The sequence below is a fragment of the Rhipicephalus microplus genome, chromosome 7, assembly GCF_043290135.1.
Source record: "Rhipicephalus microplus isolate Deutch F79 chromosome 7, USDA_Rmic, whole genome shotgun sequence".
In the NCBI taxonomy this organism is placed as follows: domain Eukaryota; kingdom Metazoa; phylum Arthropoda; class Arachnida; order Ixodida; family Ixodidae; genus Rhipicephalus; species Rhipicephalus microplus.
In genome coordinates, this window is record NC_134706.1 from 49,399,344 (window position 1) to 49,423,812 (window position 24,469).

At 44.4% G+C, this 24,469-nt stretch overlaps 1 protein-coding gene across 9 annotated transcripts in view; it reads left to right on the plus strand.

Moving 5' to 3' along the window:
• The window catches only part of LOC119179235 (BAI1-associated protein 3-like), a 558,733-nt gene that overhangs the window by 416,203 nt on the left and 118,061 nt on the right, over positions 1-24,469 (plus strand). For all 9 annotated transcript variants that reach the window (XM_075869133.1, XM_075869128.1, XM_075869129.1 and 6 more), the window contains one exon: positions 23,750-23,915. In XM_075869133.1, the coding sequence (XP_075725248.1) occupies positions 23,750-23,915 (166 nt within the window). The remainder of the gene's footprint in view (positions 1-23,749; positions 23,916-24,469) is intronic.

Here is a 24,469-nt window from a genome sequence, read left to right on the forward strand (position 1 = left end):
TCACCGTTCACGAGTAGATACTAAGTGCCAATAACCGGTGGCAAGTACCCACAAACCAGCTGCACTTACCTGTCCGTGGGTATGAGCCGCTGTCTGGCGGAAAGTGTTTGACAACGAACGCGACGAGATTGGGACATTCATGTCTTTACATGCGGGTCATATTCGTCACACAATCTTACTCTTCCATACAAATATTGGTTTACGTCAAGTCAATGGGTTGATCACGAGAGCACCCAGACTTTAATGTGATAGATAGATAGATAGATAGATAGATAGATAGATAGATAGATAGATAGATAGATAGATAGATAGATAGATAGATAGATAGATAGATAGATAGATAGATAGATAGATAGATAGATAGATAGATAGATAGATAGATAGATAGATAGATAGATAGATAGATAGATAGATAGATAGATAGATAGATAGATAGATAGATAGATAGATAGATACCAAAAGTGCTTGCAGTACTCAAGTAAGCGCGTCGCATTTAATAAACCTTGTATATAAATGTACAATGCTTTGCCACTCAATGACATGCTTGAGTGGTCCATGTCACGGGTGAATGGCGGTAAAACCAAACGATCCTACTGCTTAGGCCATCGATCATCATTAACTTGGTGAATATGCCGTGTTATTTTTTCAGGTGGGGGGGATGTTGTTGAGGATGGGGTTGTGGAACGAAAAAACGACGCGAAACACTGGTGTCCGCACTACCATCATTCACCTCTTTGTCTTTCTTGTTTACTTGGTTTGTAATGATAAGTGTATGTAATCTAACTCATTTTTCGGAGCATTTTTGTAATGTTTGTTTTGTATAAGCTCTCTCCGAGTTCTTCGCAATGGGATGGTGTTATGTCTCTTTTCCATTTTTTTTTTTTTACCAAAGCACTCGCTTTGTGTAAAGAATGTACTGTGTGGTGCTAGAGACCTAGTCCGGTGTATCATAATGTCGCTTTTCGTCTGCTTCTCTACAGCAATCATGTATTGTCAAATAAATAAATAAACAAATAAATAAATACCATGAACTTAGCAAGAAAAAGGAGGAAGTAATGGCTTTTGTTTTCGAAACGTCTTACTTTTACGTATGAAACACTTTAGGAGACATTGGTTTCTTTTTCAACTTCCAGTGTGACACTCTCGCTCACTGCGTGGTACAGTCGTTGTCAATGGAAGACTAGTGCACGAGGTCTTAAGGCGCGTGTGCGAAACGTTTCGATACGGTCTTTTTCGCAGATTTTTTTGTTGAACTAAGGCACGTGCCATGGTCACTCGCACATAAACAGATAGGCGAAGTTCGGGTATAAGGAGAGTAAAGCAGTTCGCACGAAGCAATTTATTCGGTCTTGGAGAACGCGCGTGGTTTATCGAACCGTAACGAACAAAAAAAGGAGTGCGATATTGGAACGCCTCTATTTCAGGAGCTACTTTCGCCGAGTTCCCCAGATAATGTGAAAGAGCAGTTGGGGCGCGTGTATTCAGGGACGCAGCTCGTAGTCACCATGGCAACGACGAGCGTGAAGCCGTTTGGCGTGCTTTATTTAATCCCCCTTCCACGTGGCCATGATGCATTTCCTTCTGGAGCTAAGCAAAATAAGTAAAAATACACGTGGAAGCTAACGACGAATTACAGTTGATTAGCGAGTACTTTGTGAACCTAAACTTATATTTTAGCGAATCGACCGCACGTGAAGAAGTCTGTAGGCTTAACATGCTAACGATGGGATGTAGTTCCTTAGCAAGTGCTCTTTATGTCTATATAGTAGACATATCTTTACGGAGATGCACAGCACACGATTCAAACTATTTGCGATGACATAAGGATGTTATTAAATGCCGCACAACTAATTATTCTTCACAAAAAGTTGCACAGCAGAGCAAAAAAAAAAAATTCCACGCGTCTCCATGAAGTGAGCCATATTGAGTGGGCGAAGCTCTGAATATCGTATCGGTGTGTAACCGTACGTTACCCGAGTGTTCCCCAATATAAAGTAAATTGAGTGACATAAAGATCATATAAAACGTACAATTATCTCACCTTTCAGTCATCCCAGGAAATTCGAGGAGAATTTAGGAAATTGCTGGAGGATACGCCTAGAAAAACAATCCAAGAACCCGTCGTCTTACTGGTGGCAAGTTACTGTTTTAATATGGATGATCTGTTGGGACCCTTGTGTTACAGATTTCCTTTAGAAAAGGCTCAGAATTGAGGCACAATTTAGTTGAGTTCAACTCATCAGTACTCTTTTCGACGGGTTATTTTCGCCAGGAACGAAGATCTCTTACGTTACAAAGAGCTTATGTCTACGTTGGAGTCTATTGTAAAGTAATTTGCTTTATGTCTCGCACAACTTTTCGACTGTAGTAATGGTTTTGTGCCGGGACCACAGCGGAAGACAAAGGTGGGTCTTAGGAAGGTTTTGCGTGACGCATTGTCTCGTGTTACGTGAGATTATCCTTTTGTCGAACTCTGGTCGCAGCTCGCATCTTAAGCACGTCCTATGTTCTTGGGGCATAATTGGTATGCTGTGCCGAAACGCAAACACTAGTAATGCCCATTTTTAGAAAAGATTATCCGTCATCTAAAGAGCTGATTAATTCGTGGGGAAAAATTCTTGGTTACGTGATCTCAAATTTTCCCGTTTGGATTGTGCAAAGAGAATGATACTACATTTGCAAATTAGGAATTGTCAGTGCTTGTATAACGCCCGCGTAATTAGTGCGATTATGCTGGCGCTAATTACCTGTGGCGACAAACGCATTATTCCTCTTCGCCTTTATTGACTACGAAACATGTAGATCGCAAAGCTTGAAAGAGCTCATCAGCTCCTTTCGTCAGGCAGCTTCAGAGTGGTGTGGTGTCCAGTTTAGTTCTGTGTATACCATCTTATAATAAAATCTATTTTCTTCTTACTTTGTAGTAATCATTGAATGAAGCAGGGCAATCATTTTGCTGAGTTAACATTGGTATTTTTTTTTACCGATGCTTCTTTCCGTTTTTCGCTTTACCTTCTTTTAGGTCGCGTAAAATTTTTTTTCACACATCTAATATTGGTCTGAGGAAAACAACCTCGCTTTCGAATACGAGTTTCACAATTCTGTCATGTGTATACCTAGGTTTTCACTGTGTTTTAAGAAACACGACGAACAACATGTGATGTACCCAATAACGAAAGTTGCGCAAGCACCAGCACCATAAGCAAGAATAAGTAAAAGAATAAGAATAATAACAGCTAGATGTCTCACAACATGCATGAAAAACCCAACCGACATGGCGCTTTCATCGCATTTTTTGGGTCTTATTCAGCACCGTTCAAGTATTCAAATAATAGTCAAATACTACAACGCATCCAAACTCAACTCGACGCTATCAACCACCATAACGACAAGAAGACTGACGTCTCGTGAATATCTGAAAAGCCGCCTTTGATGGCGCAGCGGATATTTTTGAACGCCTAAAATAACAACACCAGGGGCCACCAATAGCAGCAACAAATACCGGATTGGGCATCAAAGCTTTTATTCTGAAGCACAGTCGGCTCGTATTAAAGCAGTGGCTTCGACATCACGAGCCGTCACTCATCTCTTCAGCGTAGTCACCATGAACCGTGTCAACGCTTCCGAGGTTATGATTCTTTCCCGTAAACACCCTTTCGAGCTGTTGCGTGTAGCTTCATACTTTTTTGCTTCTTTTTCGCCTCTTTTTTCTTTTTTCTTTCAAATACTTCTTTTTCTGAGCACACTGTGTTACTCATTGTACCTTACCGCTTATTTGTCGCTTGTGCCTTGTATATATTAAAATATTCTTTCTTTTTTTGCGAAGGGTATACCTGTTAAGGTTGCTGCAGTGCGTGGTACTGCATTCGTGTTTCAGCAGCCCACACGCTCACATTTCAATGCTATGCACGCGGGCTATGTCGCTTTCCCATACAAAGGCGAAGACTACCAAAGCGCCCTCCCGCGGCTATTCGCAGCAATACCCGCGCGACAACACGCCTCTGTTCATTTAAGCCGTACGCTCCTCGGTTTTCGACCCGGCTTTCAGATCGGCTATTTTGCGTCACGCGCCATTACCTCCATTTTACGTGCGCGCACCTTTTGCTTGTGTTCCCTTCTTAGGGGAAAAAAAAACTTTGGGGAAACAACAACAAAAAAGACATGCAAGAACGCAGCAGTAGACACGCGGCAAAGAAAACGTGTAGCAGACGACGGAGAAGAGACGGGGACAAAAGGATATTTCCAGACGACAGGAAAATGGTTCTTTCCCTAAATGACGTAACAATAAGGGGAAAAAAGCGGACGACACAGGGAAAAGCGCGTGTGACGCAGTGGGCAGGAAGGGATAAAAAAAAAGGGAGCCTCTTTTCTTGTCGTCACGTGATTCGAGTGAGGGTAAGAAGGATTGTGGGTGAGCTTAGATTGGGCAGAATGAGGAGGGCAGTTGGGGTGAGTGGCAGCGGAGGCGAAAATTGAATTCACTTGTCTCGGCTCCCTCAGCTTTCTGTCGTTTCGAGCGGAACGCAGAGGCGGGGAAGTTATCGATCGCTTCAAGAATTCGATTTTGATTGTGTGTTTGTTGTTCTGTGCTTAGGAGCGTTTACTGCCTTTTTTTGTTCCTGTATGCATGAAAAGCGAAACAGAAAACCGTGTATAGTTTTAGTATTTGGCGTAAACTTTACAAAAGGAACAGTAGGGAGATTGGAAAAGAAGAGGGGGGGGGGGGAGTTGCTACTCAGCAACACACAAGCGAAAGGAGGAGTTGGGACTAGAAGTTTGAGGATAATGAAGTTTTAGTGTAAAAAATGATTGAAACAATCTAAAGAAAATTGATACATGAAGGAACAATACAGCATAAACGAAATTCACAAAAGGTAAGAGGGAGGGGGGTGTAAGAGAACGGGTGTACTAACAAGTGGGGCATTAAAGTCCTCTACTTCAAGCATGCTTGAATAGAGAAAAGGACATTTGTTTCACTGCTTTATTTTTTTTCTTACTTAGAGCATGATAAAATAAAATGCAAATGTCATACGCCACACTTAGACGCCTACTTCTAAGCTCGAGCGAAAAGTTTAGTTAAACAAAATGTAACGTTTGTTTTACATGCATCTGGGCCTTGTCCCTACCTTTGTGATCGATAGCTCCATGAATACTGAACCTGGAGGTTACATTAGAATAATGGGAAATTGAGGTTGTTTTTGTGAACATGTAAAAGAGGAAGATTTAGAGCTTAAGAAATCAGCGTTTGACCCTGAAGTGTCAAAAGTAGAATTAAGTGAAGGTGCAAGCTCAATTAACGCGAGAATGCGAGTGAAACCATATGATTGATCTGACTACCAGATAAATTCTGAAAAGTGTAAGAAAGTACAAAGTAATTGAGGAACAAAAAGCAATTGTATGAAAGTAGAGTTTGGGAAATGAAATGTACACTTTACGCCGAACAAAATAGATACACGTTCTGTGGCAAGTACAGGAAGAAAATGAAATGCAAATCTGTTGAGATAGGGCTGAACAGGGTGAAACAGAAGGCTGAGAAAATGAGCCATTAAGCCAGCATGGCGAATTTTAAATTTAAATTTGCACTCACCTGACAAAGCTCATGGTGAATTAGTATTTTTCTTCTTGTTTTTATTTTTTTACAGTGTAGCCTTTATAAGCTTCATTGGATGTATGTTTCGCGTCCAGAAATCGTGGCGCACCAGCTATTGGCCACGAGATTGAACAGAGTCGCCGCCTGGCGGCAACTGGCCGAAACGGTGAAGTGTAGATTGCTCCTTGCGTCGTCTGTTGGCCACTTCGTGTTTATATGTGCGCATACGTCATGCACGTTCTCAAAGTGTTGTTTGTCTGGTGATGTCAGCGCGAGTGCAACTGTTTCTACGTATGCCTGAAACGAGGTACGAAAGCACTTGGTCTTGCTCGGCTGCTAATGCATTGTAATAAGATCGACTATTGCAACTTTTCAGAGTGCTGTTTATTGTCGTCGTACTCTCCGTTCGCCAGAATAACTCAAAAGTGGGTGCTCCTTTCCGTTATGAGAAAATCGCAAAAAGCTTTTGGCACCCTTCCAAACATGAGGACTAATAAATGCTGTGTGAATGCAGCGCTTTATAGCGACTCGTTCTAAAAAAAAAACAAAAAAACGGGCTCTAGGCCAACCACATGCGCGCTGTTGGTAGGTGTACAACTATGGCACTGTAGTTTATCGACTATACGAGGAGCGTTAGTTCAGTTTATCGGGCCGTGGTACCACTACATGGAAGTGTCACTATTACATAAACTGTGACACATTGGTAATTAAACTGTACTTAAAACAGAGTTACCGTGCGTAACCGTGCGCTTAGATTTAAGAACGCTTTGAAAAGCCCGAACGCTGAAAAATAATTTAGACGGCATGCCTTATATATAATGTCGTTTAATATCACTGAAAATTTCATCTTTTTTACATTGCCTTCAGCGTTTGTGTGGCATTGTTAGTGACTAACAAAAGGCAGTGGTAATTTTGTCTGAAAAAAAAAACATGCTTGTCCCATTAACCAGGCCTAAATTTGTTGTAGCACCGACATGCGCGTATTCCATCTATGAAAACTTTCTGCTGAACTCTTGATTGATTGATTGATTGATTGATTGATTGATTGATTGATTGATTGATTGATTGATTGATTGATTGATTGATATGTGGGGTTTGACATCCCAAAACCACCATATGATTATGAGAGACGCTGTAGTGGTGGGCTCCGGAAATTTCGACCACCTGGGGATCTTTAACGTGCACCCAAATCTGGGCACACGGGCCTACAACATTTCCGCCTCCATCGGAAATGCAGCCGCCGCAGCCGGGATTCGAACCCGCGACTTCTGCTGAACTCTTGTACAAGATCTTTACTGGTGTAAGAACATGTGCGTACGCGTGGTAAACGCGGTGTAGCGCGAAGTGCCGTCTGCCACTAAGCTTTGCTGACCAGACTTATTGACTGTCCCACATTTTTATGGCAAACAGAATGAGAGAAAAATAATCATATGCGTACAGGGAGCGAACAGTGGTACTGTACGAATCGAAGAAAGATGCGGGCTTTCTACGACCTTTCTTTCTCTCTTTTTTTGTAGTATTCAGATGACAAAGATGTAAATAAGTAGTTCGGTCACGCTACAGCAGTGCGTAGCAAGCTGAACACTAGCTAACCGCGTACAAACAACACAGCAAAAACGTGATTTAGTGCGAAAGCGTGAAGTCAGTCACCGAGGGCGAGAATCCATTTGAAAGGCAGAACTGCGCTTTCCTCGCGAGCATCGTCTACTCGCGAGGAACTGCGCTTTCCTCGCGAGTAGACGATGCTCGCCGATTCAGTAGAGAAGGGTATAGATGTCAAAATTAAGCTGCATTCGACGCATTTTATTTGCCGACAATAGGCTCAGGCCGCACGCGACGAAGTGCTGCAGCGTGTATTCGTATACGCGCCGCCGACCGCCTATCCACGCTTGGATGGATGGATGGATGTGGCTGTACCCTTTAGATCGGGCGGCAGCTAACGCCACCTAGCCGTAATACTTAGTGAACTAACCATTACATTTATCTTTTTTTTTCCTTTAAATAATGAAGCTGAGGATTCGTACTTCGCAGTGAAGGGTTTAATTTTCACTTGCGAGGGGACGATGCTGCCATCTATAGCCAGATCTCGCCGCGACCTGCAAAAAAAAAAAAAAAAAGCTGGGCTCTGGTAGGTAATTTCTGGTCGAATCGTGTGAATTTTTGCAAAGTGAATGTAGATGGCACGCGTATTTGAAGCTAAAGGTGTCTCGTGAGTACGCATAACGCTGCGTTTGGCTGAGAAACGATGTCTGTATCCCCTATACTATTTGCTGGGAGGTTCAAGTTTCAGGCGTACAACCAGCGATACAAGTACGTGCCTGGACGCTGAAGCCATTCGATACGCTGGAAGATTTGTTGACGTAACAAAAATAAGTAGCACTGCAGTTCTGTCGTCTGTTAATGCTGACCGACGTCATATAGCACTTTAGGGGCAGCGTTCTGCCCTCTCATAATAGAGTCGTTCAACAAAAAAGTGTTCAACGAAAGTAGTTCAACACTTTTTCTAAAAACACGAACATGTATGCGATATTCTCCGTGGAAGAGACAGCGATGGTTGTGACCAAAGCTTATCTTTTTTCTTATGGCTGTTGGCATTACTTCTTGGTTACCCGGCGGTGGTGCACAGTCCCAAAGGAGGTGTCTCTGGGTGGCTCGCGCCTTCTTGCAGTGTTGGCATACATCAGTGGTGTAAACCTTCGGGCAAACGTGCTTTGCCCAGACGGGGGTCCATATTGCTTGTACTTGCAGCTGCCGTAGTGTGGCTGCTTCTCTGCGTTGTAGGTCTCGGTGAGGCGGTGGGTAGAGAGGCGTCTGCTCGTTCTGTACCACTGCAGAACGTCGGCGTAGGTTGTGATAAAATACTCAAAATCATCAGCCGAGAGCCAGGCAACTAAAGAGACGTGGTCCAGCACGTGCTTAGCATCCTGGAACGCCAGCGGCCGAAAGCGGCGCCCCCACGGGTTTGACGCGAGTAGGTTGCTGCTCCGGGACGTCCGAGCACGCTAGTGTCTCGCTTCAATCCCCCTACCCCTTCCCCCTTTATGCCGGATCGTCAATAGAGTTGTTTCACTCACTCACTATCTTTTTTCTTAGGTTTTAAGCGCATTATAAGTGCAATATAAAAATGAAGAAAGCAACACTAAGCCCCACAAATGGCTGAGGAGCGATGACCGCGAGTGGCCGTCCATATATGTGAGGTGCCAATGTTGGGTTTTGGCGCGTATTTCGTTGCTGTAGTTTGGTCATTCGTGCCGTGTCTGTGGCAGACTGTGGTTTGAGTCGAACCTCTCTGCTGGAGGATAAATGTAGAAACAATCAAGGAACACCTATCCAAAGCTTAGAAACGACCTACAAGCAACTAGTTTAGTCTTCAAGATTCCAGTATTGGAATCTTGTCCGGTATTGCTGTTTCACGGCTTGCGTTTTTTTTTTTTTTGTCGTCGTTCTGTTCTCGCGCTATTACTATCGTCATGTTATACCAACTATCCCGAATTGCAACACTTCTACGTTGCGTAGCAAGCCTTGATACAGCACAAGCTTCGCCAAATTGTCCAAGCTTCACGTAATTTTCTAAAGCGAAAGAATCACCTAATGCGCAATGTCTCGCAAGTTCATTGTCCTGTCGCAATGACCTTGAGCTTCCAGAGCTCCTGAGTGGCAGGTATCAAGTCAGGCCACGGGATCCGCTGCAGAGAGATGTGCTCGCTCGGGGCGTCGCCGCACCGATACCGCGTGACAAGCCGGAGGGGCTGAACGGCTAATTCGCGGTCGCTCAATCTCTCTGTGAAATGACACGTCGGCTGGGTCGTGCTGTGTGTGTGTGTGTGTGCACAAGCGAGTGTTTTTCCGGCCAGTGCCACGTCAGTCATCGCGAGCTGTCAAATCAGCCACCATTGCGGACTACTTCACAGACGACAAGAACGCCTTCGCAGGCAATCGAGAAACGCGACAGGGACAACCTGTTATCTGTTTGCTCGCGATTTCTGTGCCTTAAAGGTGTACTTCCTTGTATTGTGTCTTTCATTTTTCTTTTTCTGTTATGTTATGCACATTTGGTTGTGTTTCTTTTTAATTCTTGAATCCTTGCTGTTCGCCAAGTTAGGGGTCAGCAGCTCAGTCAAGCTGTTTTTTTTTTTTTTAGTTTTCATTGGAACGATCCTCGGATTTTGCAGCTTTTACTGTGGGCCCCTGTCATTACGTACACAATGATGATGAAATAAACGTATTATTATTATTATTATTATTATTATTATTATTATTATTATTATTATTATTATTATTATTATTATTATTATTATTATTATTATTATTATTATTATTATTATTATTATTATTATTATTATTTGCAGCGAAGCCCGACATCACTGAAACACTGTGCGCGCAGTCTTTGCAAAACCATTGTAATACGTACCTTCCGTGGGTGTTATATCAGGTCGACAGTGTTTAAACCAAAGCTAATTTTTGTAGCGTAAGCTACGCTGGCTGAGGTAAAGCAATTCCGCCGTGGCTGGCCTATACAGTGAGCAGTTCTGCGCAAGCGCGAAAAGAAGTGACGTCACACCAGCGTCACTAGCGTCACATGGTACACTGCCGCGCGCTGAAGGCCTGTAAGCTCATCGAGTGACGTGTCGCTATATAGGGGGCTGCAGTATTTCACTATGAGATCGCTGGCTTGCTAGTTAGCCCGTTCGTCCATCCGTGGTCGTCAGCCCGTACGTGCCTCCTGCTAAGTAAGCCCTAGCATTGCCGAGCTTAGCCAATGGTCAGCTTCTTTTTAGCTTGGTATTTTTGGCAGCTCACTCTTGAACAGTGCACCGCTACATTTGGTTTTCAGTTAATAAACATCAGTAATAAACTGTGGCAGCGTTGGAAGCGCCAATATTTTTTCACTTTTGAATTAAATCAGAAACTTATAGCACCCTTCTGCCTCAAGACGCGTTCTAATTATTTACGCTTAAAATACCAGTGTTAGCAAAATAAGGCAGAACTGTTCTCGTGTGTCTGGTCAAGGGAAACGCATCACGCAGGCTTGAAATGAGAGATGCGCTGGTTGAATAATGTAAGATCAGCTATGGCAGGTCCTCGTGGGCCCGAAACTGTGCACGTGTCATTTCGGTTCTAGGTAATTATTTATCGCACGCAGGTGTTTCATTTAATAAGCACGATGCTCCGTTAGTGAAGCGTTCTTTGCTAACGTATCAATTTGTCTACACGTCTCAGCGCGTTGTTCGTAATTAATTCTGTGCCAAAAGTAAGACCACCGCCCCTCTGAAAAGATTTCCGCGCTGGTTCGCGTTTTGTGATGTTTTGGTGCAGCTACACGTGTGTTCTAGTAGTTGTTGAGAAGTAGCTATGGCGGTGTCAGTAAAAAAGAAAGGAAAATAAGAAGCAATGAACCAAATAAAGCGTCGTGGTACCGGTGTGCGGAAGAAAAAAATAGCTTAAGCTTAGGGGGGGGGGGGGGGCAGAAATGGAGCAGAAGTAACAAAGTAGACGACATGATACCAGCACGCTCACTGTTGTGCGTATCGTCTGCTTCGCCCGCTTGGCATTCAGCCGGAAACTAATTAATTTCCGGTAGACGAGGCTGGAACAAAAAAAGGGAAGCCGCGAATACAAGAGCGCCTATCTTTTAGCCTTTTCAGACAAAACGAAAACAAAGCAGGGCAACACGGAGTCGAGCTGAGAGCCACCGCCCGGAAAGAAACAGTCTGCTGGGGCGTGTCCGCCATTTTGATTCGTTTTTGTTAGCCCTAACTCGGGGACAAAAGGCGACAGAAGAACGTCCAAGAATGACAAAGGAATAAGGCGACCGAAAATGGCAGGAACGTTGTTGGAGGCCTGTCTTTTTGGGGCGAGCAATATTCGAATAAATGCTGGGACATGGCGAAGAAAAAAAATGAGAGAAACTCCCAGTGAGGACATTATTTATGCATCAGTGTCCCGCTGTTGGCGACGCGTTCTTGGCTTGGCTTGTTGGCGCGTCTCGGCTTCTCGCCTGCGATTCTGGCCGTGACGTGGCGCCTTCTGCTGTTCGGTAGCTTCGAGTGATGGGCAAGAAGGACAAAAGATGGAAGTGATGAACGAAGAGGCCATAGAATCTGGGAATGGATCTAGCAAAACAGCGATAAGTGGGGGTATGGAACAAAGGAGTCAAGGAAAGAGACAGAGAGATGTAGATAGGCGTAACTGTCGAAGGAATCGTGAAAAGCAACGCAGATAGAACGAACAAACGCTTGTCGTTGCTTCGTTTGTTTGGCGTCATCAATTCTTTTTTTTTTTGTTCGAGACTTCTTGATTCCTTCTTTGAGACGACGGAAAACAAAGAAAGAGGGAATGAAGAACGCACGAAGTGAAGGCTGGTGTGTGGAAATCAACGAGGAATGCCAGAACGGACCGGAGGCGTCACTAGGGGCACATAAAGGAAGAAACGTGTGCAGATGTGGTGTAGAAAGGCGGCTCGTGCATTCTGTCTTGACCTGGTCATTCTGTGTTGTAGTCTGGCTGAAATGCGATACATATGTGTCCCTGAATGTTTTATGAAAACGCACTATACGCGCCCACTAGTGGATAGCTTAGGTAGGGTCCGGCCAGCAAACGACTAAAACTGAGTTGCAGCAGCGGCCTCCACAGAGATCGCTCTGCGCGACTGTAGTTCGCACGCCTGAATACGAGAATGGGGCTCGCGGGGTTTCCAGGGTTCAGCCTTCGAGATCGCAGAAGAGTCGCAGACGAAACTTTTCTTCCTGTTTGTTTAGTACGGATCAGTTTTTTTCCATGCCCCTAGAATATAACTGCTTGAATACTGTTTGTTTTCGGCTTTACTCTTTTTTTTTTTTTGGCACAGTAGTGCCTGTACCCGCAAATTTGGGAAACAGACGTGCAGTTATGAATGATTGAGATACGAACGAGTTAGGCTTAACTAAACCACGTTTTTTTTTGTTTTGGTGTTCAGGAGTGCACTTTGCGTCAGCATAATAGCCGAACGTACGCTTACCTTGACCTCTAAGATGTTTTTAGCGACCACATAATTAATTGCTACAGTGGACCTGTACCTGCGGAATTGGAGCACTGGCTCACTGTTGTAGAAAATTGAGGTACGGACGAGTTAGGAATAACTGAAACGCGTTACTATTGGTGTGGTTTTTCTAAGTTTGCCTAATATCAGCATGGTTTGGGTTCGTGCGTTCAAGCTGAGGCATATACAGCGCTTCCTGAAGCTACATAATTAGTCTGTCCTGAGAATTCGTTCTTGACTTATGAGAGGTGAAACTCATTCCACTCTGTATTTTCTCGCTCGTCATTGATTCACACGTAACGGTACATACTTAAAATGTTCTATCATCGCTTTAATACGGTGCAGCTTTTACACATACGCAATTTCGCAGCTCATTTCTGCGTGTGTGTACCTCACCTCACTAACTAGTTGAAGCACCGTGGAAGCTGTGGAGCTTCTAAACCAATAGGAAGAGGGAACACCCTTCACGATGTATCTGTCCGCACCGCGACGTTGGCGTGCGCCACCTAGCGTCTGCACTTATGCGCTGGGCGATTATAGAAGCGAGAGCAGGACGGCAATCAATGCTCTTAGCATTGGGCAGCAACGGTAGCACCGAAAAAAACAACCACTACTACAACTAGGCAGCACAGGTCAATGTTGGTACTTTGCGCCTCGAAGTGATAATATCAGGGAGTTTACGTCCCAACACGACGATATAGTCACGGGTGACGTCTTGGTGGAGGGCTCCGGAAATTTCGGCCATCTGGGGTTGTTCAACGTGGGCTGACATCGTACAGTAGGTGATCGAGTCCTCCACCATCTCGCTTCCATCTAAATGCGACCGCCGCGGCCGGCATGGAACTCGCAACCTTTGGGTCAGCAGCAGTGTATCATTACTGCTGCTCGACCTCGGCCGTTGTCCTGGCTCGAAATAACGAGATCATCGTCTTTAGCTGCGTGGCCCGTACGTTGGCGAAAAAAATTCCAGCTGACACAGGCTCCCTCAAAAATATATTTTGCTACGACGGCTTGCTGAGACTCAGACTTCACTAAACTTTTTTTTTCAACAAGACTCACTCAGGCTGTAGCTAACCAACATTTTACTCAGCCAGACTCGCTTGTACTTACGGGTTAATCTGAGTTTGAGCGAGCCTGAGGGAGTCGACTCATAGTCCGTTCACGTGAAATTTGATTTTTCAGTCATGATGTGCATGCTCTCTAACGCCAATATCTTACATAACCTGATTGATTGATATGTAGAATTTAACGTCCCAAAACCACCGTATGATTACGAGAGACGCCGTAGTGGAGGGTTCCAGAAATTTCGACCATCTGGCGTTTTTTTAACGTCCACACAAATCTGAGCACACGGGCCTACAGCATTTTCGCCTCCATCGATATCTGACATAATTTGTGCTCTACGACACGCATTTTGATCCTATACCTTCAAAAATAAATACTGAGGTGGCACATGTACGCCAGTACATTGAGACACGTATTAAGAGGTTTTAGTGTAAAAAGTTTGCCGATATATGGCTGATGGTGAGGCTGAATATGAGTGGATCGGAGCCCGCACGTTCTTAAGCGACGCTCGTGTTTGCGTTACACGTGCATCGTTATGTCTGGAGAGTGAATAATTTATTCGTGTCTGCATCGCACTGTTTTTAAGATTCACTTTGAAACTCGCGGGTACAAAAATTTGGAAGCGCGGCGAAACAAACTGCTAATCTTAATAATAACCACGAAACGCACCTGATACCTAGTCTTCGCCGTGAGATAACGCAAGCCGATAGCCAATTCCACCGTTTATTTATTGCTGTCAAGACAATGGGCAAGCAGCGTTCGCGATATACGAATCGAAGCCGTCGATAGTGTCAGCATTGGCGCTGCCATGTTGGTTTGTCGCCCGTATTACCGGTAGTCACCGATAATAAAAATTGAATGCTCATGACACACATGCAAATCGGGACTCGCTTATCGCGTGTTGCTGCTACGTAGCACGTGCGAAAGCGAATTGAGTTTTTTCGGCCTTCTGCAATTACTGCGCAAACGTGTGCTTCGTTTACTACCAGCAGCTACCCGGACCGAGTTAGAGATTCTGACCATGCTTATTTACTACAGGGAGAAGAGAGACAGACAACACACATGGCTTATCATTGCTGTGGAACCTGAGGAAGTGCGCAGAGCTTCCGGTTTGTAGGAGAACACAGAGGAGCACCTTAATGGGACTAGCTGGTACATAATTAAGTTGGGAACAGCTCTGGACACGGGACGGGGAAATAACGACAAAGAATGACACTGAACAAACAACCGCAGGTTTATTGCTGGGATTGGCAACATTCACAGAAGCCTGGCGTATTCCACAGAAGACCAAGAAAAAATATAGCATTGCCGCAGAGATATACAAGGAGTCGACACGTCACATGCTTCGACCAAAACATGCGGTCACGTTTTCAGCGAGTATCTGGTTTCACAGTTATGCGGGGGAAATTGACGGCGCATTGGCGTAATCGTTTCCGTATGCACGAATATAACAAGCTTCGGCAATCTCGCTTCTTCTTTGCACATTTGTAAGGAAATCCACCGCTCGAGAAATGGTACGCCGTACAAGCAGCAAACGGCCCCCGAGATTAGCGAAAGGTTCTCGTGTTCACACACACGGAAATGCCTGTGTCCGTGTACCGGCGAGTTTCTGGCATAAATGTGAAACCAGTTTCTCGTTGAAAACGTGGCAGCCTGTTTTCGCCGAAGCATGTTTTCGCCTTGCCTGCCTTGGCGAAGATTCTATAGTTTTGTTGGAATTTTGCGTAAGGAGCACAGCTTCTGCATATATGGCATATCCCAGTAATAAAACAGTGGTTGTTAGTGCCCTCACCTCTCATTATTTCACCGTCCAGTGGCCCCGCCACGGTGGTCTAGTGGCTAAGGTATTCGGCTGCTGACCAAAAGGTCACGGGATCGAATCGCGGCTGTGTCAGCTGCATTTTCGATGGAGGCGGAAATGCTGTAGGCACGTGTGCTCAGATTTGGATGCGCTTTAGAGAACCCCAGGCGGTCGAAATTTCTGGAGCTCTCCACTATAGTGTGTCTCAATTGTTATTTGTTTCAATTATTTGTTTCAATTGCATTTTACTGTTGCTCTGTCTCCCTGTTATGTACATCACAATCATTCTCAATTCTACATTGTACAAGAGGTCCCCTTGCAGTATCTGACTATGGGACCTCTTTCTGTATTTCATGCACATGTATTCTTCTTCATTTAACACAATAAAACCTTCTGTCTCATAATCATATGGTGGTTTTGGAATGTTAAACCCCCCATATCAATTGCATGACATGCATCTCATGATTATCATGTTCACACTAGTCATATACCTTCGTAATCAAGTGACGTCACGTAACACCAAATTTGGTATATGTGAAGCTAGCGAAACGACCGCGAGCGCTTCATGGGGGTGGCTTGCGGTCATGACTTACATGACTTGCATGTCATGATTTCCACGTTATAGGGTCTGTCGATATATAGTCTTGTCTTATCACACCCGTTTCGCATTATGTCATGTGAACAAAACCACTGCAAGAGCAGCAACACTATGGAATGCAAATCATGACATACATGTCATGATTTTCATGTTATGACTAGCCACTTATGCTCTTCGTACACTCATGTTACGTCAAACCAATTTTGATATCGATACCATTTACAAAACGGCCAGGAGAGCTTAAAGTCAAAGGCGGCTAGATTGATAGGTAGATAAACGCTCAAAGCCGCCAAATTTCGCTAAGAAATGCTTCGCACTCAAAAAGCGCCTTTGTATATCTACTGTGAATGAGGAAACAGAGGCCCAAGTGGCGCGCCTGGACCAGGTGCGGTGGGCTGCTGAGGCCACTGGAGCCCTAGACTAGGGTCCCCACCCACCTGTTTATAACCCTTATTTCATTTTTTCTCTCTGTAATAAACGTTTTTCCCTCCATTTATCCATCCATACAACACTGATTACAAGTGTGGAAATTTATATAGTGTCGACCACACCACAAGCTGCCAGTACAAGAAAGGAGCTACGAACGTGCAGAGGACCCGATCGCATATATGCGTTAAATAAGTGTGCGAAGTGAACTAGAAAGACAAATCTGTCTTTGCAGCTCATGCCATCCCCGTGAAGCCCTTTATACGCAACTCCAAAGAACGTGTAGTAAACGACGTCAAATGGTTGTTAATATAATTTTGTTTGCCTAACAGAAACCTTGAGTATTGGGCCGCAGAACGCCCTATGTTTAAACTTGACTGTCTCAATATTAACAATAAAATATCAATCTAGTCAGTTTTCTTGAATTCTAGGGAATCATCTACTGTCAATCTAGGGATAAAAAGGCTGCCTTAGGTTGGCATCACTAGTAAGGTCACAGATTGTAGCATAGGCACTGTTCCCATGTGTGTGTACCACCCCACGATACAATGTATATATTTTTAAACAGGTAAGTTCGCAGCTGTTGATGTGGGAACTTCATTTCGATCAACATAGGGACAGCTCACTACCTTCCCACAGTTGAGTATGTAGTAGTAGAAATCGTTAACTACTTTTGCTAAATACAGTTTGTAATGAATTACCGCTGTCGACCGGGATCTTCGCGCACAACAGCTCGGATTGTCACCGGCATTCATCGAGGGGAATGGTCTCCAGACTTTATTTCTCCAAATTGTGATCTGTATTCACAGGTCAGCAAACTCACTCCCGAGCGCACTTACTCGCGTTCATATTGGGCCGTGAGTCTGAGTCGTAGTGAGTCCGGGTGAGTAATATTTTAGTTAGTTTGAGTCGGAGTGAGGTAAATTGTAGTCGGGCTCAGTCCGAGTGAGCCGCAAGCGAAAAACGCATTTGTTGAGTGAGTCTGATAGCATGTTCGGGATCTGTGCCTCGGAGCGGTCGTGGAGCAGTTTAGAAATTTCCCCAAAACCGAAAAATGGGGCAGAACGCTCCGGTTCTGTGGAGGCGCAGATGGAATGCCAGCCGTTGCGCGTCGTCTGCTGAGCGTCTGCTACACGCGCGGCACGCAATGAATGCTGGGATTGCACAGCGTCGCTCCGCCGATTTTTTTCGGAGCACCTCGGAGCAACAAAACAAAAAAAGCGCCCCGACAGGGTGCGCCCTGGTTACCGAAGACGGTTGGTACGCACCGGTGCGCTTTCCTGAAGATGCCATGAGATATCTTTACGTTTCGTTGCTGACTTATAGTGGTATGTACTCGTCGTAAGCATTGCTATCAGCCGTATATCGGATTAGGCTTATATTAGAATCTCTTCATTTATATTTCAAACCACAAGCCTTCATTCGCCACCTCGACATTTCTGGATGAGCGGCGCGAGGGGAAAGGGTACCAATACACCGCAAACTGTTTCTTATTATCCTGCTTGAGTCGCGGATTGCATAAAAAATGCTCTTATTTGATTGAAACCATTGATAACTCGTACTTAAAGTGCGAAATCAAAAGATATATCGCAGAGCACCAGTTTTGTGGGTATTGGCGCTAAAGAGCATTGACATCGTCATTGAAAAAGCTAATTTGACGTTAAAGGACTCATGTGTCAACTGACTCAGTGGGGGGGAAGGGGAGAAATGAACAACAAGAGAGAAGGCAGGGAGGTTAACCAGCTTACTGACAATCAGGTGAAGCCGTGAGTCTGAGTGAGTCCGGCTGAGTAATATGTTGGCGAGGTCTAGTCCGAGTGATTCTGGTTGAGAAAAAGTTGAGTGAACTCGAGTCCGCTTAAGTCCGGTTAAAAAAAAAAAAAAACTGGTGGGTCTGAGTCCGATGGATCCCTCAAAGCAAAATATATTGTCCCTTGAGTGAGTTTGAGTATGAGCCTTAAGTGAGCTCCATTTTTTTTTTGTTCTCCGTGGCCCTGCGTCTCTATGCGTAAAGGCATGATGCAGAAAATGTGGATGTACGCGTACATCTTCTATTTCGCTTGCTGCCTAGTTTTATTGCTTAATGGGACGCAAATTCACTTGAGATAAGTGCTCGTTCTTCGCTCCTTCCTAGGAACAAAAAAACTGTATCTGGAAAACAGCAATGAGGTAGCCATATCTGCCTCGATTTCTTTGTCCCTTCTACTTCTTGTCCGCTCCGTTTTTCTTGCAGGCTACAGCCGTACTTCATAAATCTATGCTTGGCTTTTGTCTCTCGTCACAGACGGCAACCTTCCTTTCACAAGCAGTGAAGGCATCAAGATCGTATTCTTTAATACTTTCTGTTTTCCCTTCTCACCTAAGCCTTCTTTCTCCAGCGAACGGCAAACTGTAACCGATAAATCAAGACGCGGATGAGCACTTGATCTATCAGCTCTAATTTCTTCTTGCTTGAATTTGTGCAGACGATAATTTGTATCCGAAAGAATAAAACTCGAACATACTTCATTCGTTCGTGCTCCTTCCCGGTTCGTCGTCAAGACAGACGACAATCTTCGTTTCAGATGCCACAAATTCATGAAAAGGGTCTTCTTTATAGCTTCTGTTTTGTCCTTCACATCTGGGTCTTGTTTCTCTCACGAATGGCAAATTGTAGCCGATAAATAAAGATGTGGGTGTGTACTTGAATATCTGCGCCATCTTTTTTCCCTGGTTCGTGGAGACGAAAAATCTGTATTCGAAAGAATAAAGCACAGACTTACTTTATAACTTGGTGCACATTTTCTGTTTCTCGTCGCACGCGGTAATCAGCAACTGATGCTGATGCTGATGTTGATGACCTCTGATGGATGGCGCTTACCCACAAAGGGGGATGGGCCAAGAACCGGGCGGCAGGATACTTAAATGAAACTAAAATGAAAATGAAGCCAATCTGAAAAAGTAGCTTAAAATAATACTACCAAAAAGCAAAAATGTTTGCTGAGCAAGCGGTCAAACCATCTTTTGTTTAGCAACTGCGAATGCAGCAAATGCATCTTCTTCTTTCATAGTTTTGCGCTTCCGCTCATTGCATGAATGCTATTTCTTTCGCGGAGGATAGCGTGTAACAGAGTAATTAATACGTGCACACGTACTTGTTACATGGGTGCTAATTTTCTCGTTGGTTCTTGCCGATGATAATTTGTATAAGAAAAAAAAATGCTGCAAAGGATTCATCGCTTCAAATTTTTTCCCGTCGTCTGCTTATAGTCTGCCTGGATTTCTCGCATACGATAATACATTCAAATAAATCAGGACGCGAATAAACTTGAGAGAGATGTGGTAGTTTGTTCAGTTTGTTCTTGAAGACAGTAAGCTTCATCCGGGCAATCCGGAATGCATACTTCAGCTTTCATTTTCCCGCTGTTTCGTGGGTAATGAGACGTTTTTAATCGTATCCCGGGGACGTGCAGACGTACAAGGTTTAATGAACATTTCGGATGCATCGATAATTTCAGCTTGATTATGCTCTATCAGCCTTCTTGCTTGTATCGTGATCTCCGTTACTGCTGTGACGTTGCGTGACTGTAGGAGATTAGGTGCTACGCAAGAACATTAAATATTTTCGTAAAGAAAACAGCCTATATTGTGTTTAATTCGGCTAAATAATCAATTAGTGAATAACCAATTAGTAAGAGAATGAAAAGTGATGCGGCCTCTACTGAAATACGTCGCTCATTATTTTTATCCCCCAAATTTATCGTACGATCTCAAGCTTCACATGATGAAAATGGCTGTATTAAGAGATGCGATAATGCTGGTCATAAACTTCGCATTTACTGGTGAGCGGCTTTTGTATTTGAAGATGAAAATTTGCAACAGTAACGGGAACTTTTCGTGTGAACACTTGATGAAAATATACGTTTTATGTCGTAATCACTGCATGTATTTTGACGGGTGCTGCTGTCTTCAAGCACAAAGATGTTAAAACCTCTGGCTACACCGTGTAGTTTTTATGTATTTAGACCACTAGCTTGCCAGTCTGCTTCCTTGTAATCATAAGACTAATGCTATCAAACATACAGTAAGGTTCATTACGTTAAATATGAGCAATAGATAACAAGTGTCACAGTTTTCTCAATGGAGATTATTTGGCTGTTTATAAAATATCAGCAAAATTAGTCGAATATATTAGACAAGTAAATGCACCTCCACCTTGTGATTATGGTAAGATTGACTAATTTCCAGAACCGCATCACGTCGTATGAAGGCGATGATGCATCATTATTGTTTTTAAAAACACCCTTAGAAATAAAAAAAAAATTTATAATGAGGTCTTCAGATGGTACCTTTTCGGCTGTTTCAGAAGCTTTACAGCGCGTGCAAAGTTTGCAAAATTCAGAGTAGAGACGGAGAAAAAAAGAAAGAATGGAGAAAGGAGATTAACCTGGAGCGCTATGGCGTTTCTACCCTGCACTGCGTGGTTTTGGGACGTTAAACCCCACATATCATCATCATCACCCTGCACTGCGGAAGAAAAAAAAAGTTAGAAATTGAGATAGAGTCGAAGATGAAAGAAATAGCTAAAAGTAGATAAGATATCGTAGAGAAGAAGAGCTAGGGAAGTTAACCGATCTAAGATAACTGATTTCTAGCCTGAACGTAGGAAAGGGATGGGACAGATTGAAAGAGGGTGAGGAAAGGGCGGAAAGAGAAAGAAAGAAAGCACATTACACAGCCCGCACACAAGCACGTTTTAAATCACAGTGCATGCATGACTCTGGCGTGGAATGTGAAATCACTGTCACAGCCGTTTGTCAAAAGCAGTTTTTTTTTTCAAAAGCCTCAGTAGTTCCTCAAGAAGCCCGGACTGCTGGTCGAGCCGGTATAACTCATCCTAACTGAGATAAAAAATTGAAGTACAAAAGGAAGACACCTGGACACAGTGCACACTAACTACTGAAACTTTATTCCAGAAAACAGATATATATGTGCGGTTACGAGAACGCGTGCGGTGAAAGAAAATGATTAGATAACCAGACATATTGTAAGAATGATGCGCTTCCAGAAAAGTTACCTCAGCGGGAAGTAAGATAACCGAGAGTTGCGGGACACATGAATCACCAGCTTTGTTGATGAGATACGCTTCTTCAATTTCCCGCGCTACCTTGTCCCTGAATCTTGCTTTAACTACCGCATCGCCAAACAAGGGCGCGCAGCCGCACTCTCTACAATGCGATGATAGGTTAGAGCATGGTTGTGCCCTCAGAGAAGCTTTGTGATCTATAATTTTATTATTGATACAACGCCCCGTCCGTCCAAAATAAAACTTCCCACACGACAGTTCCTCGGTCGCCTTTATCTGCGATACTTCGCACGTTAAAGAACCCCAGGTGGTCGAAATTTCCGGAGCCCTCCACTACGGCGTCTCTCATAATCATATGGTGGTTTTGGGACGTTAAACCCCACATATCAATCAATCAATTCATCTGCGATACTCTGTCGACGACATTCAAGAAAAGGTCCGCCAGACATTTGTCTGCTGTCAAGGTGCGCTAGACCGGACGCCAGTGACTGCCTATGAACATGGAGCATGGTTTAGTGAGCGAAAATCGCAGGATTCCCTACGTGTTAACCTAACAGTGATATTATACGAATGAAAGTGGAAAAATAAGGGCTTGTTTCTTTTGTCAGGCACAATATTATTAAATATAACAAACAATAATGCCCGGGAAAGTATAGGGGACGTTATTAGACGTAATTGTAATGTAAATTTGAAAAAAAGGAAAGTGTATGAAAAGTGGGCCCTGAGACACTTTTTTCAAGTAACCATGGAATGAATTTTCTAGAAGAGCTTATTGCCTCACGAATTACATGCCGCAAAAATTTTAAGAATCCGTCCAGTGCGAGTGGAATTACAAAGGTTTGTCGCATGCTCCAATTGCATTATCTCTTCTCTCGTCCCAACGAAAGCGCTGGAAGCTAAGCGGGGAGGGGTGGCAGGGCAAAGACACTGCCACGCCTCGTGACCTTGAGCACTTTGTTTTTTTTTTTCGAATGCGCGGCTTTACCAGTGTTATCGCGAGCGCGCGTGTGGACAAGTAGCGGCCTCCCGCGGTTATTTCGGTAACTTGATTTTTCGGTCACAGACGCACAGACGATTTTTCGCTCACAACCAACCGGGCCGACGCCGGCGGCGGGTTTTCTGCGACACAATTTCTTTGGCACTATTGCGTAGAAAAAAATTTGCCAGGGGAAGGAACTGAACCCAGGCCCCGAAAACGCGGTACTAGTTTCTGTTTCGAGGAACATTCACGCTCGTAGCGGTTGCCGGGCATCCCAAGATCCGGTTGTACAGTGTGAGGTTGATGTGAATGTTCGCATTTATTGGCTTTCAAAAGTATTTACAAAAAATATTGATACCCCGTAAAAACTTCTCTTTTGTTTAAATGTGTTTGCTTATTTCTTAGTTTGTGAATTTTAAATCAGGCGAAGTGCCGGAAGTGATTGGCTTGAGTTCGTAGCGCTTGCCTCCTCTCTTTCTCAACCCTCGCTCAGCGATAATAGAAAATAGATCGCGCTCAGTTATCTCGGTCGGTTGGCGTGCATGCCAACTACGGGAAAGATAAAGACGGCAAGTGGTGGTGGGCAGAGAAAGCAGAAGACGCAGTGAGCTACGCCGAACAAGTGAACCACACTTTGTCGAAGATGGTTTAATCAGGCAACACATGTTTTCCGTGGCTCTGAAGTGTGCTTACCCGATGATTTCTAGTTTGGCGAAGGTTTCTCGGTGTTGCTGAAAGGCAACGGGTGAGCACAAGAAATTGGAACCATTATTTGAACAGGTATTGATGCGGCAGCATGTCAATGAACTACACGGCAAAAGTAAAAGAAGCTAAAACTATGTAGCCAAGCCGACTAGAATTCAAGCCTTTCAATAAACGCATTTTCGCGACAGGAGCTTGGCTCCTGTCGCGAAAATGCGTTTATTGAAAGGCTTGAATTCTAGTCGGCTTGGCTACATAGTTTTAGCTTCTTTTACTTTTGCCGTGTAGTTCATTGACATGTTGTGTTTAACGTCTCAAAACCACCTTATGATTATGAGAGGTGCCGTAGTGGAGGGCTCCGGAAATTTCGACCACCTGGGGTTCTTTAACGTGCACCCATATCTGAACACACGGGCGAGTGTTCAACAGCTTCGCTGTTGAACACTCGCCCGGAAGATGGTCTTTCTGCAGTTGAGTGACGTCGATTCATCTGTCGTCAATCCAGGGACCACGATGACGAGAGCTCGGTGTTCGACGCCGCGCGCAAGCTCAACGAGGTGACGGGCTTCAAGGGCCTGGGCCGATACTTCAAGCAGATCGCCCAGTCGGCCCGTTCCAGTCCCGCCGACACCGTCGACGACTTCCTCGGGTGCGTCAACGTCCCGCTCGAGGTGAGTGAGAAAGGCAGCCTCCGTTACGCATGCACGCGGGCAAAGTCTACCAACAAGGTCACCGTTCTGTCATTTGGTAGCTCGATATTGCCATGGGGGGCGGTCGTGACGTGGCCAAAGGGAGCAGACTAGGTGTTCGTATCAGCAAACTGTGCGAACTTGTGGCTGGAAAACGAAAAGTCAGGAGGAGGAGGAGGACGAAGAGTAGGAGGAGTAGGACGAGGAGGAGGAGGAGGAAGAAGAGGAGGAGGAGGAGGAAAGTTTAAGCGGAAGGACAGGGAGGTTAGCCAGTTCTTGGACCGGCTGGCTACCCTGTGCTGGGGAAAGGGGAATAAAAGATGATAAAAAGAAATGTTGCGATTAGAGAGAAAGGGAAATTACAAAAAAAAAATTAGCGACAGAGGAAAGACAACATCAAAGAGTATAAGACACTAAAGTCTGTCTCTGAGGCCAGTTGTCCGCAAAAAGCGTAGCAAGGCTTTGAAAGCCTTCTGGGCTGAGGATGGGCTCGGCCAATGAGTCAGATTACAGTAGCACACTGACACTGATAGCGG